This window comes from Mytilus edulis, chromosome 9, assembly GCF_963676685.1.
Source record: "Mytilus edulis chromosome 9, xbMytEdul2.2, whole genome shotgun sequence".
NCBI lineage: Eukaryota > Metazoa > Mollusca > Bivalvia > Mytilida > Mytilidae > Mytilus > Mytilus edulis.
The window spans coordinates 46,883,458-46,904,715 of NC_092352.1; the positions used below are offsets into that span (position 1 = coordinate 46,883,458).

Sequence of the window (21,258 nt, forward strand, 5' to 3'; positions counted from 1 at the left end):
TTTTATACCCATCAATTCAGTTTGGTGCTTTGATGTTAGAAAATAAAAAAAATGATTCATTTTGATTGAATAAATACAAAAAGTGACAAAAACACACTGGTCATCTGGTTTGATGTCTCTTTGATATTATTGTTAAGTAAAACAAATCTGGTTTTCTCACAGATTGCATTCATTGCAATTCAGCTGCAACATGGGGGCATGATATGCCTGTCTTTCTTTTATTTCCATAATTAAAACAATGCAATATATTTCATGTAAGCTGTATACTAACATGACTAACCCACTTTCAACACTATTGTGCTATTTCATGTTGGTCAGTTTTTATTGGAGGAAGCTTGAGTGCCTTGAGAAAACCACCAACCTTCAGAAAGGAAAACTGACAATCCATGTCAATTGAGACTCACAACTTCAGTACTGACAGGCTATTGATACAGTACATGTAGTTTGACTACTTAAACAGCTCTGGCATCAAGTTTCATTTGACAAATTATATATATTGACCATCAACCCAATCTTTACATGAATTTCCTCAAGTGTGTTGAGATTTTAGTCAATTGGATTGCTATCTATCACAAGACCTATCATGCCCCCATGTTGCAGCTGAATTGCAATGAATGCAATCTGTGAGAAAACCAATGGCATCCAATTTCCCTTGTATTAAAAAAATTAAACCATGATCGAAGACCATTTCAATTTATAATAACTTAAATGCCAATAAACAAATGATTAATTAAGTGATTCACTGGATACATAATGTATATAAAAAAAAATGAAAATAATGTCAACAAAATTGACTTAAGGTTTAGAACCCTGAAACACCAAAATTAATTTACCATATATATCCAATTTGATTAAGTCATCACAGTCCCAAATGAATCTTCCTGTGTAGATAGCAAGATCTATTTATATTATTTCCCCTTTCAAGACTTTAGGTTAACTTACCAAATCAGAAACAAAGTGACATATAATACAGATTAACATTCATCTTAATCCACCATAGATATGTATAAGAAGTGTTTACAATCCATAGCATCATTGAACTATCTAAAAGCACTAAACAGTTGTTTGCATTTAACAAATTCGATTGTTTAGGAAAATTATCCCTTTATATTACAAACAGTACTATCTTTGAGGTAAAAATCACTAATTCACATTATTAAAAGTTATGAGTGGATCTTTGATTGATCAAAATGACACATATACAGTTATACAGTACATGAATGTATCAGTACAAATAAAAATATAATTATTGTAAGTTTCTTGTCGGTTATCTTTTGTGTATTAATTACAGGTAAAGCAATGAAGACGATGCATTGATTATCGATGCAGCTGACTTGATTTCACTCAGGTTAAAGACTACTGGTTTATCAATAATTCAGCACCCCTGGTAAAAAGGCATCTGTTCAGTTTTGGAAAGTCCGCCAAATCTAGAAACTCTTTTATTTGGAGGTAAAGACTTCGGAACCTCTCATGAGTTTTCAAAGAAAATACAGACGACAAGTTTGGAGAGGAGTGGAAAAATTATTGTAGGTCACTAAATATTAGATTTTATTGTGTTAAATCGAGAAAACCATATATTTTACTATCAAAGTGATGATAAGGTGAATGAACTTCATGAAAATGTCGAATGTCACAATCGAATTTTGCGTTTGTTTGATAAAGAACTACAAGAAAATATTGACATTATTGTGTTGTTAAGAGTAATTTAGAATCCAGCCTGATTCATGCATACCCTTGTTCTTGTTCGCGCTCATCCCTGATAACCCAATGTCTTCTCTATCTTATACTGTGTAAATGTTATTCACAAAAAAATTATCCTGATCCTGATCCTGTCAATCATATGGTCAAACTTCCCTACTTCTCCCTTCATACTTTTTGGTTTCCTCATATTTATGTTAAAGAAGAAAAATTAAAAAGACCTGTCTCTAACAAAAGATCAATCTTGCTAGCTGAACTTATAGCAATAAAAATGGTTCTGGATTACATAGAATCCTTTTCAAAAGAGAAAATTAATACTTTAACTTTATTTTCGGACAGTCAGACAGCATTAGGTATCTTAACTCTCAATTGGAAAAATGACAGCTATCATCAAACCATTAACGAAATCAAAGGGAAAATAAAAAATTTAAACGAACATGGATTTTTAATAAACTTAAACTGGACACCAGGACATGCCAACATAAAAGGAAATGACGAGGCAGACTCCTTGGCAAAAGAAGCTGCTAAAGAAGCAGAAACACTAGCCGTTGATGACATAGTGTTTACAAAACAAGATGTAAAAAAAGCAGCTAGAAATTCTGTTACAAAAAAATGGCAACGCAGATGGGAAAATAGTGATACTGGACGTCACTATTTCAGATTTCATCCTGAAGTTAAAGATAAAGTTAAAAAAGACTTCCCGTCAAAAAAAATGTACAACATAATCAACAGTTTACGAACAGGTTATTCTAAATTAAATGCATACCAATTTATAATAAACCAGCACATCAACTCGGAAACCTGTCATCACTGCAAACAAAAAGAAAATGTACAACACTACCTTTTTGAATGTGACCTGTATTCAGATGCCAGAGACAAATTATTTCATCAAATATACTTCATAACAGGACAAATTCCAACAGATCTAGACAATTTATTAACAATCAATTTGCCAAATGCAGAAAATATCAATCAACTATTAGCGGAGTACATAGAGGAAACAAACCGTTTTAGTGGATAATTTGATACAAATTTCTTTAAATTTTTTATATTTTTAATTTTTCATGCCATTTCAATAACCTAATAAACCATTTTTTAAATTTATTTCACTTCATACAATAATTCTATAATATTTTTAAAGCGCCACCTACAATATATAAGTACAAAGGAGAAACTACATTTGTGATAATTATTTTACAAGAGAGGATAATTTACAAGAGAGATTACTCTGTCATCACGACAAAGATTGAAGATTGAAGATGTTATGCATATGCACAAAATAATTTATTGTGGTACTTTTAGGTATATACTTGTTTAATAGGTACAATATCAGCCTTTAGAGTTTGCCAGTTCTTTCTATGTATTCCACCATACAACATGTATAAAATTATAAGATCATATGCTACTTTAATAATAATAGTAGGTTTCTTGAACAATGTTTAATTTGTGGTGATACAGTCCAAGATTACTCTGACCTCCAACAGCTGTTTTGCAAGACAAGCTGGGGTATGGGGTGTTTGAGCTTGTCCCATATCAAAGTGGATATTTCCCAGTCTAAAACCTTGACAACTATAGAATAGAATAGAATAGAATAGAATATTTTTATTTACCAAATTAGGGCCCCAGGAGGGCATATGATACAGACAATATTATTATAAACAATAACATATGCAATACACACACAGTAAAGATATGTAACAAGTGTTATAAAAATAATAAAATAAAATAATATAACACAGAAAATACTCTCAACGAAATAGTAGCAATGTATTATTATTCAATGAAACTTAAACTGGACACCAGGACATGCCAACATAAAAGGAAATGACGAGGCAGACTCCTTGGCAAATTAATGTGCTATCCATTATTTATAATGTTTATGGAAAATTGGAAGGTCTATGTCATGTATGTAAACATTAAAAGGTTGGATATTTTTATATTTATATATGCCTTATATGTAACATGTATGTCCAATGTACAAATGATGTAGTATATACTGTAATGATACACAAAATTCATATGTTTATATGCAAGCAGCATGTGTATAAATTGATACCTAACTTAACCCTCTTGCTGCCAGAGGAACACATTTGTCAACACCAACTGAGCCGGAGGGATTCTTATGTCCATGTTTTAATTTATGCAAGATTCTCATCATTCATTGTGAAATTGCTCTTTCAAATAAATGACAAAAAATTAAACTGTGCAGTGTAATAAATATTTTTCTCCAAACATTACGGACCGGTCGTTATGGTGTTACTTCATATATTGAATGACATTGTTGTTGGACATCTGATATCACAGACTTTGAGCTTTCATATTTTCTGGCACACTAAATGCAACCTTGAAAAAACAAATGGCAGTAAGAGGGTTTATGGATAATAGACTAACTGTATTATTGGAGTCACAGTTTATTTTATTAATGTGCTATCCATTATTTATAATGTTTATGGAAAATTGGAAGGTCTATGTCATGTATGTAAACATTAAAAGGTTGGATATTTTTATATTTATATATGCCTTATATGTTATGTCCAATGTACAAATGATGTATATATATATAGTGTCAATGAGTGTTTTCTTTTTTAGACTCACTGATCAGAAAATGGAATTTCTTCAAATCGTTGTTATTTATGTCCTGCTGTTTTTCTTGTCAGTTGGATTATATTTCTATAGAGATTCAGCAATACTTAGGACAGGAATAGTAGGCAAAATATGTACCATAGTTTCATCGGTATGTATTGGTAAATGAATTAAAATTGTTGTAAATACATGTACATTTACCTTCAAAAGAGGGACGAAAGATACCAAAGGGACAGTCAAACTCATAAATCTAAAACAAACTGACAACGCCATGGCTAAAAATGAAAAAGACAAACAGAAAAACAATAGTACACATGACACAACATAGAAAACTAAAGAATAAACAACACGAACCCCACCAAAAACTATGGGTGATCTCAGGTGCTCCGGAAGGGTAAGCAGATCCTGCTCAAAATTGCACTCTTAGTTGTCATAATACATGTACTTGTAAACATTTGCTGACAAAGTAAGAGATACTTTAAATAAGGAACGTTGAAATGATTGGTGTGGGTCTCATTGAGGTCTAAATGTGACGCGTGATTACCGATTTTTTGTAAGCGTGACATGTGAAAGTCAAATTATTGTGCTGTTAAAATGGGAAATAAAGTTTAGCGGGACACTTGAAATTACAAAAAGATGAGAATTGCATAATGTAAGCTGGACACGGAAATCTGACAAAACAGTAAGCGGGATCCAGGATCCGAACCCCCCAATGAGACCCCCATTGAATAACAATACATGAGTCAATATGTGGTGAAACACAATGTACTAACATCAATGAACATGACTAACATGTATATGAAAGAAACAGATCTGTCATAGAGCTTTTGAACCTAAAAGCTTCTTGAATGTCTCTGTTATTGACACACACACAAATGTAGACAAGAACACACATTTCTTATTTATATTCTAATTCGCCAGCTCAAACGATATATAAATTATTTAATAAATAAAACAACACATAAATAGGATAAGTGTGCCTACAGCTGTAGCAGCCTTTAATTTAATTTTACACTCAATATGATTCTCAAACTAAAGTCCTTCACTATAAATTCAGGCACACTACCAATCCAATCATACAGTAACAATAGCACAGTAATATACAGTAGTACAATCAAAAAATATCTACAAAAGAGGAAAAATTCATGTTAATATAATGTAATATATGCATATACTCCTATTAACGATAACCATCTCAGAAAAGGGTGGGTGGATGGGTTAACATAATAACGAATGCTGCTACGTTGAACTATAGGCAAACTTCGAATACCTGGTAACTTTAATTTCTCAAACTAACCCCTTAAATAATACCTAATCATGCTTTTCTCGAAAATCATGAGGGCATATACCCGTAAAACCGGCATTACAGGTATATGCCATCCAATCAAATTGAACATAAACACACACGTGTTTATAGTAAACAATCACTTGACCGTTACAACGTCATGTGACCAATAACTTTAATAAATATATGTACAAAGTGTACATGAATGAGTATGGTCTTCCCCTTTACAGTGTCATAAGATAATATATCATAGATCCTTTTAATTATACAAGCAATGATTTGAAGCAATGTTAGTTTTAAATGACATCTCATTGGTACATGTACATCTGTCTTTTATGCTTTGACAATTTTACCCTGTTGCTAAAAACAACATTTAATTTAATCATAATCATGATTATAAACGGGGATTCTTTAAAAGTTTCAAAATATGGGGAAATGTTGGTACATGTATTTGTATTATAAGCTTCAAATACAAATACTATGCATTCATTATTATTCGTTGGATACCAATTTTCGTGGGTTTCGTTGGTACAGGTGAACCACAAATTTAAATGTCCAACAAAATACAAATTTCTATAAAGTTGTATCCAGGCTTTGGCAGAACCCCAAAATCACATATCTACGAAAAAGCAAGGTTTCCGCAATCCAGGAAAATTGGTAGCCTAAAAAAATAAATGAATCCACAGAAATCTTTAACATTATTTTCACTTTCTTTTAAGAATTGTCATCTCTTTATCAGAATTTGGTATTCCCTTTGACATATATATCTGTTTCAAAACCTTGAATTGTCTTGATATATATTAAGGATTTAAATTTCTTTTATATTCAAATAAAATTGAGACCTCAAGGTTTATTTTTTTTACATTTTTAGGCAATCAGGATTGCGGTACCAAAAAGTTTAACAATGGTTTTATATAATGCTTTACAGTATTTTTTGTACACAAGGTAAGATCTGGAATTAAAAGAGTATACCATAGTAACTATCAAGATGTAGAACAGCAATGCAAATGTTTGTATATTCTGATATGTTGAGATTTACAGTACAGCGTCTTTCTCTACCTAAATAGTTTTCTTTTTCAATGTTATACATGTTATATCAGTTAAAAAATTTATCATGTAATATTTGACTTTTATAAATATTTATCTCACAAAATTAAATAGAATGGTGAAAAACTGTACAAACATTCCCTTAGTTGCATTAGTTTTAATATTTAGTAATTAAAATAGATATATAACTTTTTTTTCAGAAACCAGTGTATGAAAGTATTATTTGGAGTATTAGTACTAGCTGGTAACATTATATGTATCATGGACATGTTACCACTTCTATACAAGTACCTACCAGATCAAAACCATACATTAATACCCATTATAAATGCCTTTGCCAGTTTATACTTCTTCCATAAATGTTGTAATGGAGATCCAGGGGAAATAACTCCATTGAACTTAGAGAAATACCAGTCTGTCTATCCATATGATGAGAGAATGTATGTACCTAATGCTAAATGTAGGACTTGTAAATTTGTGAAGCCAGCAAGATCAAAGCATTGTAGTAAGTTATGAAATCATTGAATAGTGTTGGAATAGATGTTTTCATGCCCCTGCTGTAGTGATGGGGGCATTAAGTTTTACCCTAGTCCCTATGTTAAAAAGTTGGTTTTCATTCATTAACTTTAGTTTGCCTCAACCAAATGATATGAAACTTATTCACAATGCTTATTACCACAATTCACAGATCAAGGTTGAATTTTGGTGGCGTCACTTTAACCTTTTTAGAGTTATGGGGATTTACAAATGAAAAAAATGCTCATTTTTTGTTTCTGTTGTCTCACTTTATTTTTTAATGTAAACAATGTAGAAAGACAAATTTATTTGACTCCACTAATCAGTATTCATAGATATAAATTTATATTCAGCATGTATCTCATACTGCAGTTCTTTATAACATGTTTTAACCTTAGATAAAAGTTTTTAGTTAAAGTTCATTCATAAACTCTGCCAAAACATTCATATAAAATGCCCTGATGAAAATTTATGGAAGTGGAAGTTGCAAAACAAAATGATTTTCATGACAAATGTTATTCTATGTAAATGACATCGGGCTAATGAAAAATATTCAAACAGAGGAAATATTCAAACAATGTTTGTTATTTTAGTTAACTTATTTAAAAACAGTGATCATAATGGGAGATAATCTAGTTTTGCCTCTATAAATTACTTAAACAGTTGCCTCCCTTTGCATAATATGTCAGCATTAGGAAGTTTATATAATCTTTTGGAGATTTAAATAAAGTAAAATTGTTTGGCTCAATAAATAAATTGTGGATTTTCTATGTGTATTTATAAAATGTAAATTTTCAAAAAGATAGTATTGCTAAAAATAATTTTTGTTTTAACCAAATATTGTGACCTAGGAAGTTCAAAGCATGAATTTTATGAAGATTAAGCGTTATTGAAGAATAGGGTTTGAAAGGATTGTTTAATTAAGTAAAGATATTAAACAAATAAAATACTAAGGATTGTTTTATTTAGCAAACTTATTTTAGTATTTAGAAAAAGAATTAAAAACAATTAAAAACCAATTGTTCAGAGAACAATTGAAGGTCTTTCCATTAGTAAAGATCTATTTTGATATTAAAATATGAAAAATCAGTTTAAAATGTTAGTTCCTATGGCTTTATGATGTATTAATATGAATTTGAAGCAAAGGTCAAAATCCTGAACGTCCTATTAACCTATGACCTTGACCTCAATTTCAAGGTCACAAACCAAGGACCTTAAATCACAAGACCCTAGATCTTTAATATGTTTGGTTAATGAGTAATACCACTTTACGCGTAATTCTAAATGTAAGATGGACAAAAACTCCAATTTATTGTATGCGCACCCTTTCAACCGAAATATACAAGTAAGGACATGTCGCAACTAACAATTTAGGAAAAAATATTTGTCGATATGTCTTATGGTATTTGAAAATAAGTGAAAATAAGCCAAAATCAATTTTTAGAATATGACCTTGACCTTTGACCTTGACCTTATTTTCATTTTTCTGGACCAAGGATCTCAAATCAAGAGACCCTAGGTCTCTATCACTTATGGTTTACCAGTTAGAACGCATATCACTTATATCAAATGCATAAGGGGAAATAACTCTCATATGGAGTCTCCGGATGGCTTCATTCCAAATGAATATCCTAATCCTGAAGAAGAAACGAGCAATTTGGTAAAATAAATTTGTCGTAATCTTTTATGGTTGCGAAGGAGTAGTGGCCACAAGAAAAACAGTGTTTGGGGAGATAACTCTTACAACGTAAAGTATTTTGTTACGCAGTTGTAAATTTTTAAAGCGTATAAACTATACGACATCATATTCCAAATATCTAAGCGACATCTTTTGAAACATCAATACTACGCAAGAAAAAAAATTAGGCGGAAGAAAAAAAAAATAAAAAATAATAATTAAAAACCAATTGTTCAAAGAACAATTGAAGGTCTTTCCACTAGTAAAGATTTATTTTGATATTGAAATATGAAAAAAACAGTTTAAAATGTTATTTCCTATGGCTTTATGATGTATTTATATGAATTTAAAACAAAGGTCAAAATCTAGAACGTCCTTTTAACCTATGACCTTGACCTCAATTTCAAGGTCACAAACCAAGGACCTTAAATCATAAGACCTTAGGTCTTTAATACTTTTAGTTAATGAGTAATACCACTTTATGCGTAATTCTAAATGTAAGATGGACAAAAACTCCCATTTATTGTATGCGCACCCTTTCAACAAAAATATACAAGTAAGGACATGTCGCAACTAACAATTTAGGAAAAAATATTTGTCGATATGTCATACGGTATTTGAAGATAAGTGAAAATAGGCCAAAATCAAAAAAATTTTAGAATATGACCTTGACCTTTGACCTTGACCTTATTTTCATTTTTCTGGACCAAGGATCTCAAATCAAGAGACCCTAGGTCTCTATCACTTATGGTTTACCAGTTAGAACGCATATCACTTATATCAAATGCATAAGGGGAAATAACTCTCATATGGAGTCTCCGGATGGCTTCATTCCAAATGAATATCCTAATCCTGAAGAAGAAACGAGCAATTTGGTAAAATAAATTTGTCGTAATCTTTTATGGTTGCGGAGGAGTAGTGGCCACAAGAAAAACAGTGTTTGGGGAGATAACTCTTACAACGTAAAGTATTTTGTTACGCAGTTGTAAATTTTTAAAGCGTATAAACTATACGACATCATATTCCAAATATCTAAGCGACATCTTTTGAAACATCAATACTACGCAAGAAAAAAAATTAGGCGGAAGAAAAAAAAAAAAAAAATAATAATAATAATAATAATTAAAAACCAATTGTTCAAAGAACAATTGAAGGTCTTTCCACTAGTAAAGATTTATTTTGATATTGAAATATGAAAAATCAGTTTAAAATGTTAGTTCCTATGTCTTTATGATGTATTTATATGAATTTAAAACAAAGGTCAAAATCTAGAACGTCTTATTAACTTATGACCTTAACCTCAATTTCAAGGTCACAAACCAAGGACCTTAAATCAAAAGACCCGATGTCTTTAATATGTTTGGTTAATGAGTAATACCACTTTACGCGTAATTTTAAATGTAAGATGGACAAAAACTCACATTTATTGTATGCGCACTCTTCCAACCAAAATGTACAAGTAAGGACATGTTGCAACTAACAACTTATGAAAAATTATTTGTCAATATGTCATACGGTATTTGAAAAGAAGTGAAAATAAGCCAAAATCAAAATTTTGAATATGACCTTGACCTTTGACCTTGACCTCATTTTCATTTTTTTTGGACCAAGGACCTCAAATCTGAAGACCCTTGGTATATATCACTGATGGTTTACCAGTTACAAACGCATATCACTTATACCAAATGCATAAGGGGAAATAACTCTCATATGGAGTCTCCGGATAACTTCAGTCCAAATCAATATCCTAATCCTGAAGAAGTAACGAGCAATTTGGTAAAATAAATTTGTCGTAATCTTTTACGGTTGCGAAGGAGTAGTGGCCACAAGAAAAACAGTGTTTGGGGAGATAACTCTTACGACGTAAAGTATTTTGTTACGCAGTTGTAAATTTTAATAGCGTATAAACTATACGACATCATATTCTAAATATCTAAGCGACATCTTTTGAAACATCAATACTACGCAAGAAAAAAAATTAGGCGGAAGAAAAAAAAAAAAATTAATTAAAAACCAATTGTTCAGAGAACAATTGAAGGTCTTTCCACAAGTAAAGATCTTTTTTATTATCAAAATATTAAAAATCAATCTAAAATGTCAGTTCCTATGACTTTATAATGTATAAATATGAATTTAAAGCAAAGGTCAACATCTAGAACGTCCTATTAGCCTATATGACCTTGACCTCAATTTCAAGGTCACAAACCAAGGACCTTAAATCAAAAGACCCTAGATCTTTAATATGTTTGGTTAATGAGTAATACCACTTTACGCGTAATTCTAAATGTAAGATGGACAAAAACTCCCATTTATTGTCTGCGCACCCTTTCAACCAAAATATACAAGTAAGGACATGTCCCAACTAACAATTTATGAAAAATTATTTGTCAATATGTCATACGGTATTTGAAAAGAAGTGAAAATAAGCCAAAATAAAATTTAGAATATGACCTTGACCTTTGACCTTGACCTCATTTTCATATTTTTGGACCAAGGACCTCAAATCTGAAGACCCTAGGTCTCTATCACTTATGGTTTACCAGTTGAAAATGCATATCACTTGAATCAAATAAAAAAGGGGGAATAACTCTCATATGGAGTCTCCATATAGCTTCGGTCCAAATGAATATCCTAATCCTGAAGATGTAACGAGCAATTTGGTAAAATAAATTTGTCGTAATCTTTAACGGTTGCGAAGGAGTAGTGGCCACAAGAAAAACAGTGTTTGGGGAGATAACTCTTACAACGTAAAGTATTTTGTTACACAGTTGTAAATTTTCAAAGCGTATAAACTATACGATACCATATTCCAAATATCTAAGCGACATCTTTTGAAACATCAATAATACGCAAGAAAAAAAATTAGGCGGAAGAAAAAAAAAAATAATAATAATAATAATAATAATCAGAACAAATTCAATAGGTTCTTTCCACGGAAAGGTGGAAAGACCTAATAATAATTAAAAACCAATTGTTCAGAGAACAATTGTAGGTCTTTCCACTAGTAAAGGTCTATTTTGATATTGTAATATGTAAAATCAGTTTAAAATGTTAGTTCCTATGGCTTTATGGTGTATTTATATGAATTTAAAGCAAAGGTCAAAATCTAGAACGTCATATTAACCTATGACCTTGACCTCAATTTCAAGTTCACAAACCAAGGACCTTAAATCAAAAGACCCTAGGTCTTTAATATGTTTGGTTTATGAGTAATATCACTTTACAGGTAATACTAAATGTAAGATGGGCAAAAACTCCCATTTATTGTCTGCGCACCCTTTCAACCAAAATATACAAGTAAGGACATGTCGCAACTAACAATTTATGAAAAATTATTTGTCGATATGTCATAAGATATTTGAAAATAAAAGAAAACAAGCCAAAATTAAAATTTAGAATATGACCTTGACCTTTGACCTTGACCTTATTTTCATTTTTTTGGACCAAGGAACTTAAATCCAAAGACCCTAGGCCTATATCACTGATGGTTTACCAGTTAGAAACTCATATCACTTATATCAAATGCATAAGGGGAAATAACTCTCATATGGAGTCTCCGGATAGCTTCAGTCCAAATGAATATCCTAATCCTGAAGAAGTAACGAGCAATTTGGTAAAATAAATTTGTCGTAATCTTTTACGGTTGCGAAGGAGTAGTGGCCACAAGAAAAATAGTGTTTGGGGAGATAACTCTTACAACGTAAAGTATTTTGTTACGCAGTTGTGAATTTTTAAAGCGTATAAACTATAGGACATCATATTCCAAATACCTAAGCGACATCTTTTGAAACATCAATACTACGCAAGAAAAAAATTTAGGCGGAAGAAAAAAAAAAAAAAAAATAATAATAATCAGAACAAATTCAATAGGTCTTTCCACGGAAAAGTGGAAAGACCTAATAATCAGAACAAAACCTATAGGTCTTTCCACGGAAAAGTGGAAAGACCTAATAATCAGAACAAAACCTATAGGTCTTTCAACCGAAAAGGTTGAAAGACCTAATAATAATCAGAACAAAACCTATAGGTCTTTCCACGGAAAGGTGGAAAGACCTAATAATCAGAACAAATTCAATAGGTCTTTCCATGGAAAGGTGGAAAGACCTAATAATCAGAACAAATTCAATAGGTCTTTCCACGGAAAGGTGGAAAGACCTAATAATAATTATCAGAACAAATCCAATAGGTCTTTCCACGGAAAGGTGGAAAGACCTAATAAACTATGATATTTTGAGCTCACTGGATTTTTATTCAGGATTTTTATTTTACCTTATGAATACTGGTGTATTTTTTAATTGTCCTGTATATATTCTTGAAGATATTGATTTGAATGCTATTTGCAATGTTTGTTAATTGGATCAAATATTTTAAATATTTGACATTTAAAAATATTTGTGGACAGATAATTGATTTGATTAGAAGAATTAAACTATTTGTTTTAGAGGTCTTGATATGACTTCTTGAAAGCATTTTCCAAATATATTTTTAGAAAGTATTGCAGTATTCTATATTTAGTGCTGAGAAATTTATTGTTTTACATTAAGTGAATAATATTTGAATCCTTGAATGATAAATTTAACATTGTATGCTATGTTAAAATAGATACTTCCTTGTCCTACTGTTAATTTTCTAATTGATTTTGGTGTAATATTTTGACAGAATTGAAATCAGTTTAGATTATTTTTTATATGTGTGGTTTGCTTGTTACCCATTGAATTAGAACTTAAACCATCAATATTGTTTTAATTTCTCAATGTATGAAGCAATGTTGTATTAATCAAACATTCTTATTTATTAAAAAAAAGAAGATGTGGTATGATTGCCAATGAGACAACTCTCCACAAGACACCAAATGACACAGAAACTAACAACTACAGGTCAACTTATGGCCTTCAACAATGATTGAAGCCCATATGTTGATTTGTTTATTTTATTGTATAGAAGTGAGCATTAGATGCAATGTACATCTATATATTAAGCTTGCCTTCTAATATAGCAATATTTCTTTCAAAATTCTGAAATACAAAAAAAAAATAAGAAGGAAATATAATTATCTCAATTAAACTTCCTGTAATGTCAAAAGTCCAAAGAAATTATTGGTCCTGTGGGTTGGGTGGTTGGGTTGAGGTTACCAGCTCAATATGTACAATTTCATGTTGGGTGTAAAGTTTCGAGTTTACTAGCAGATATCAAATTTCATCTTGTAATTTAGTTTTAAAGGATCAAATATGATCATAGATTTCTTATAGAAATAATGGATTAAAGAATGAATTAGATCCTATTTGTTAATATAATCTTTAGAAAATATCAAAAGAACTAAGGTTGTGTATTAATGGCACAGCAGTTTCAAATTATTCTTAATATAAAAAAAACCATGTAAGTTTCTATCCCTGATAATCAACCACATACAATGACATGAATACTATAAACAATTAAGATCAGATCTAAATTCAATGATTAAAATTCAGAATGGAAATGGGGAATGTGTCAAAGAGACAACAACCCGACCAAATAAAAAACAACAGCAGAGGGTCACCAACAGGTCTTCAATGTAGCAAGAAATTCCCGCACCCGGAGGCGTCCTTCAGCTGGCCCCTGAACAAATATATACTAGTCCAGTGATAATGAACGCCATACTAATTTTCAAATTGTACACAAGAAACTAAAATTAAAATAATACAAGACTGACAAAGGCCAGAGGCTCCTGACTTGGGACAGGCGCAAAAATGCGGCGGGGTTAAACATGTTTGTGAGATCTCAACCCTCCCCCTATACCTCTAACCAATGTAGAAAAGTAAACGTATAACAATACGCACATTAAAATTCAGTTCAAGAGAAGTCTGAGTCTGATGTCAGAAGATGTAACCAAAGAAAATAAACAAAATGACAATAATACATAAATAACAACAGACTACTAGCAGTTAACTGACATGCCAGCTCCAGACTTCAATTAAACTAACTGAAAGATTATGATTTCATCATATGAACATCAGGCACAATCCTTCCCGTTAGGGGTTTAGTATCATACCATCATAACATATATGAGAAGAACATAACCCGTGTCATGCCAACAACTGTTTTTAGAATAAATGTGTTTAGTTCCGATGCAAAGACCTTATCAGTGACTCAATATTAACGCCAAAATATGCAATCTTTAATGACTTGACAACAGTATCGTAATTATATCCCTTCTTAATAAGTCTATTCAAAGGTTTTGTAAGTTTCTGAGGTGAATACTGACACGTTTGTGCTTTATAAAGAATATTTCCATAAAAAATTGGATGTGAAATACCTGAACGTATTAGAAGTCTGCATGTTGAACTATATTTACGAATGATGTCTTTATACCGATGATAAAATTTAGTAAATGTTTTGACTAGTTTGTGATATCGAAAACCCTGGTGTAATAATTTTTCAGTAATACATAAATTTCTCTCGTTAAAATCTAAAACATTGTTACATACACGAGCGAATCGTACAAGTTGAGATATACCGATGATAAAATTTAGTAAATGTTTTGACTAGTTTGTGATATCGAAAACCCTGGTGTAATAATTTTTCAGTAATACATAAATTTCTCTCGTTAAAATCTAAAACATTGTTACATACACGAGCGAATCGTACAAGTTGAGATATATAAACACCGCAAGATGGTGACAAGGGAACGTCACCATCTAAAAACGGATAATTAACGATAGGAAATGAAAAATCATCCCTTTTATCATAAATTTTAGTATTCAGCTTTCCATTTGTGATATAGATATCAAGATCGAGAAAAGGGCAGTGGTCATTGTTAGTATTAGCTTTATTTAAAGTAAGTTCAACAGGATAAATTTCATTAATATTCATACTGAAGTCGTCATTATTGAGAGCCAAAATATCATCCAAATATCTAAAAGTATTATTAAATTTGTTTATCAGATGTTGTTTCGATGGGTCTTTGCTTATTTTTGTCATAAATTGTAACTCATAACAATACAAAAACAGGTCCGCAATAAGTGGTGCACAGTTAGTCCCCATTGGAATTCCGATAATCTGACGATATACGGAATCCCCAAAGCGAACAAAAATGTTATCTAGTAAAAATTCAAGGGCATATATAGTATCAAAGCATGTCCAATTAACATAGTTTTTTTGTTTCTTGCTACTATTGCTTGTTTCAGTAGTTCCACTTGCAAACATTTCTTATCAAAACGAATAATCAAGGATAAATGCAAGCTCAAAGTAATGTAGTATGCCATAAAACTGTTTATTTTTCTATTTTTAGGTATTTGCAACAGATGTGTACATCGCTTTGATCATCACTGTTTATGGACCAACAATGATGTAGGGGGCCTTAATCATGGCTACTTTGTTTTATTCTTACTCACTATGATGTTTAAATGTATATGGGGATTTTATATCGGTATCAAGAGTTTAGTTTTATATACACAATACCACAGATTGTTAGAGACACAAGTAATGACATCTAACGGAGAAATGAAACAAGTCACATCTTCTATAGTACTACAGGTAATTTGTCATACTATGAATTTAAACCATATTTTATGAAACAGGTGTTCTTGATATAAAAGTTTTGGAATAAGATTGATGAAAGGAGATGTTGGGTATACTTCAATGAAGCAGCAACCAAATAAAAATAATATCAAAGATTTTTTTACTACATATGCATTGTTATTGAAATTTATGAAACATATTTTGACTGGAGAAGAGAAACATCCAAACATAAAATTAGCATTGGTATTATTTCTAAGCTTAATGCAGGCATGGCAGGTGCACAATATATAATTTTGGGAAACTAGAATTTCTTTTGAATCCCAGAATAAAGACATGGTAAAAGGATGACATAAGAGAGGTGAGAAATATCAAATGAATATAAAAACTTGTATGTTGAAAACAAACTGACAATGCCATAGGGAAAAACGAAAATAACAGAAAAAACAACATTCCACAAGACACAACATAGAAAACTAAAGACTAATGAGCAACACTACCAAAAACTGAGGAGGAGTGATCTCAGATACTCCAGAAGTATGAGCAGTTCCTCCTCCACATGTGGTACCCATTGTGTTACATAAGTTTTTTTATTAGAAACTAACAAATCTTTATGCTATGCTAAGACTACACCTTCCTTTTTTCTTTTTCAGCATCTGTTTATGCAGTTTCCACGACTTGTCTTTATAGTGACATCTTTATTCTTTCTGATTATTTTATTGGGAATATTTACAATTTATCATGTCAATGTGGTATTAACCAATCGGACTACAAATGAGAGGTATAAAGCTGCAGAATTGGAACCAATCAATATTGACTCAAAAAGACTCTCGAGCAATAAATCTAAGTTGCAAGCAGGCATGAAACTAAACAAGAATATCAAAACAGTTGAGAATCTATATGATAAAGGAATAATAGGGAATATATATGACACATTTTGGCACAGAAGTATAGTGAAGAAAATAAAATTTAGATAAAATACCATGTAATGTTTTAATATTTTGCCTGATGTACAGTCAAACCTGTATATTAAGGTTAGTATTGGAACCATCATATTAGAGGATTGACCTTTAAATTGAGGTTGAAAATGCATAGGTATTATGCATTTTTAATGTGACCTGCCAAGACTGGTTTTAGCTAAATCAACGTTTTGTTGCCTGTTTGACTGTATGCAAATTGACTTGTTGCTGTAATCCTTTAGAACATAATTGCCTGCCAGAATGTCAAAACAGTTTTAAAAACCAATGGAAATTGATATGTTTTCAAAAAATTTAGAATGTTTTCAAACAAGGCCTTTACATGGCACTGCAACTTGTTTCATTAGATATAAGTTTTTTTTAATTTTAATTTATTTTTTCTTAGCAAGATTATTTAGACTGAGTTGTTATATCTTTTATTTGTTTATTGGTCACTGCCGCAAGAAGGCACAGGGGACTTGGATTTACTGTAAATTTGTTTGACTGTCCAGTCATGTAAGTACTCTAAGGCAACCTTTTTAGCTCACCTGTCCCGAAGGGACAAGTGAGCTTATGCCATCACTTGGCGTCCGTTGTCGTCCGTCGTCTGTCGTCGTCTGTCGTCGTCGTAAACTATTTCAAGAATCTTCTCCTCTGAAACTACTGGGCCAAATACTTTCAAACTTTAACTTAATGTTCCTTAGGGTATCTAATTTATAAATTGTATCCGAAGTTTTGATCTATCAACAAACATGGTCGCCATTGCTAAAAATAGAACATAGGGGTCAAATGCAGTTTTTGGCTTATAACTCAAAAACCAAAGCATTTAGAGCAAATCTGACATGGGGTAATATTGTTTATCAGGTCAAGATCTATCTGCCCTGAAATTTTCAGATGAATCAGACAACCCGTTGTTGGGGTGCTGCCCCTGAATTGGTAATTTTAAGGAAATTTTGCTGTTTTTGGTTATTATCTTGAATATTATTATAGATAGAGATAAACTGTAAACAGGAATAATGTTCAGCAAAGTAAGATTTACAAATAAGTCAACATGACGGAAATGGTCAGTAGACCCCTTTAGGAGTTATTGCCCTTTATAGTCAATTTTTAACCATTTTTCGTAAATCTTAGTAATCTTTTACAAAAATCTTCTTCTCTGAAACTACTGGGCCAAATACTTCCAAACTTTAGTTGAATGTTCCTTAGGGTATCTAGTTTGTAAATTGTTTTGGAAGTTATGATCTATCAAGAAACATGGTCGCCATTGCTAAAAATAGAACATAGGGGTCAAATGCAGTTTTTGGCTTAGAACTCAAAAACCAAAGCATTTAGAGCAAATCTGACAGGGTAATATTGTTTATCAGGTCAAGATCTATCTGCCCTGAAATTTTCAGATGAATCAGACAACCTGTTGTTGGGTTGCTGCCCCTGAATTGGTAATTTTAAAGAAATTTTGCTGTTTTTGGTTATTATCTTGAATATTATTATAGATAGAGATAAACTGTAAACAGCAATAATGTTCAGCAAAGTAAGATTTACAAATAAGTCAACATGACGGAAATGGTCAGTTGACCCCTTTAGGAGTTATTGCCCTTTATAGTCAATTTTTAACCATTTTTCGTAAATCTTAGTAATCTTTTACAAAAATCTTCTCCTCTGAAACTACTGGGCCAAATACTTCCAAACTTTAACTGAATGTTCCTTAGGGTATCTAGTTTGTAAATTGTATCCGAAGTTGTGATATATCAACAAACATGGTCGCCATTGCTAAAAATAGAACATAGGGGTCAAATGCAGTTTTTGGCTTATAACTCAAAAACCAAAGCATTTAGAGCAAATCTGACGTAATATTGTTTATCAGGTCAAGATCTATCTGCCCTGAAATTTTCAGATGAATCAGACAACCTGTTGTTGGGTTGCTGCCCCTGAATTGATAATTTTAAGGAAATTTTGCTGTTTTTGTTTATTATCTTGAATATAATTATAGATAGAAATAAACTGTAAACAGCAATAATGTTCAGCAAAGTAAGATCTTCAATTAAGTCAAATTGACCAAAATTGTCAATTGACCACTTAAGGAGTTATTGCCCTTTAAAGACTTTTTTCACAATTTGTTCATCATGTTGACTTACTTTAAAAAATCTTCTCCTTTGAAACTGCTGTATCAATTTCAGCCAAACTTAGGCTAAATGAGTTTCAGAGTATCTAGTATACATTTTATATTTTATTTCCTTGTATGTCAAGAAACATAGCTCCTATGGCTAAAATAGAACATAGGAGAAAATGATTATTTTTTTTGGCTTTTGAAGAAAATAGGAAGATCCAAAAAACATTTAAATAAATTGAAAAGCCAAAATAATCATTGATGAGAGATTTAACCAAAAGAATTAAGGTGAGCGATTCAGGCTCTTGAGAGCCTCTTGTTTTGTCTTAATATAGTCTTAATATATATTGCTTTGCCCCTAAAAAGTCATTGAGACAAGATTGAGGCATGCACTTTCTGGCATATCAGATTTTAAAAAGTGGGAGTATACTGTTTTATCTCTGCCTCTCTGTCCATCTATCATTCCATCCATCAGTCTGTCCATCCCATGAATATTTTTCTTCACATTTTTCTCAGGAACTACACAACAAGGATTTCTGAAATTTGGTTTTAGAGTTTATATAAGTCAGCTATACAGTGTGATGCGTTTTCAGATTCATCACTCGACAACTTACTGTTTACCGAACACTTACATCCTTTTACACTTGACATCCTAGTTGAAAATTATCATCACATTTTTCTCAACAACTACATTACAAGGTTTTCTGAAATTTGGTTTCAGGGTTTATATATGTCAGCTATACTGTGTGATGCATTTTCAGATTCATCACTCAACAACTTCCTGTTTACCATCAAGTATTTGGGTGGGGTATCGTCAGTGAGCAGTATCTCATAGTTTCACTTGTTTGTTATGGGGAAAATTTCAATGTTAAGTTTTCTTCTAAAGTTAGTTTGAAAGGGACTGCTTGTGATAGATCGATGCTATGTTGTAAGAAGTTGCATCACCATCAGTAGATATCAGTCATACAATTATTTCAAGGCCTTGCCCCCTATGTTATGGCCCAGTGACCTTGAATTAATGGGGAATTTTTAATGTTAATTGATCTACTTACGTTAGCTTGATAGATTTGACTTGGGATAGATCAATGATGTCTTGTATGAAGTCAAATTACTATCTGTACATATCAATTTGATGACTTTTTTGAGGCTCTACACCTTAGAACATGGTCCACTGACTTTGAATTCATCAGAAATTTTCAATGTTAGATTTTTTGCTTCAATAAGTATGATAAGATATACTTGTGATATATCACTGGTATTTTGTATGATGTTGCATTACTATTTATAGTTCATATCACTTTGACTACATGTATTTTGGTTGGATAATCAGCATCAACCATTTTTTCAAGCAAGTTATGTATCATAAAAATAGAAATTATATACACAATTGATTTGTTAGCACTACAGCCTTCCTCCTCCAGCTGATTAAGAATTAAACAAAGATTCTGAAGCATCGCATCAAAGAAACTACAATTATATCAGATGGATTAAACATACTCCAAATCGCAGTACCGCCTATCATTAATTATTCGAATGTTGCTTATACTCGAGCCAAATTAATGATATTTTTTTCGAAAAATCAAATAGTGTCATTAATCTGCAGTGTAGACCGCAATTGCATTGATATGTCCACACTATGAAAAATTGAACTACATATGTAGATATTCTAATTGCTTAGTAAGTTTCTTTAGAACCATTGTCCGTATATATCTCTTGTTTACTACTATGTGCATGTATAGCCTGACTTCAATGGATGAGAGTGGTTATGTTAAGTTCATAAATAGCCGTATATTTACTACTTAATTAACTCACCTTGAATTAGTACTGACCTTAAATGTCCCTCTGGTATCTTCCATCTCTCTTTACCTCTATTAGTTTACTTTAACTCTATCTCAAA

At 31.4% G+C, this 21,258-nt stretch overlaps 2 protein-coding genes across 2 annotated transcripts in view; one reads left to right on the top strand and one right to left on the bottom strand.

Annotated features, from left to right (window-relative positions):
• The window catches only part of LOC139489714 (delphilin-like), a 56,942-nt gene extending 55,536 nt beyond the window's left edge, over positions 1-1,406 (bottom strand). Inside the window, exon 1 of the mRNA XM_071276447.1 lies at positions 1,290-1,406. The gene's annotated coding sequence lies outside the window, so the exon portion shown is untranslated. The remainder of the gene's footprint in view (positions 1-1,289) is intronic.
• Positions 1,407-1,420: 14 nt separating this feature from the next.
• On the top strand, positions 1,421-17,283 carry LOC139489716 (palmitoyltransferase ZDHHC4-like). Its single transcript, XM_071276448.1, has 6 exons — positions 1,421-1,526; positions 4,288-4,432; positions 6,438-6,511; positions 6,814-7,118; positions 16,075-16,319; positions 16,955-17,283. Exons 1-6 carry the CDS (start codon positions 1,471-1,473, stop codon positions 17,276-17,278), a joined length of 1,149 nt encoding a protein of 382 aa, XP_071132549.1. The 5' UTR covers positions 1,421-1,470; the 3' UTR covers positions 17,279-17,283.
• Positions 17,284-21,258: the final 3,975 nt, after the last annotated feature.

Coding starts and splice junctions, on each gene's coding strand:
- LOC139489716 (XM_071276448.1), top strand. CDS start 1,471: ATGAGTTTTCAAAGAAAATACAGACGACAAGTTTGGAGAGGAGTGGAA. Junction 7,119..16,074: donor AGCAAGATCAAAGCATTGTA/GTAAGTTATGAA, acceptor TTCTATTTTTAG/GTATTTGCAACAGATGTGTA. Junction 16,320..16,954: donor CATCTTCTATAGTACTACAG/GTAATTTGTCAT, acceptor TTTCTTTTTCAG/CATCTGTTTATGCAGTTTCC.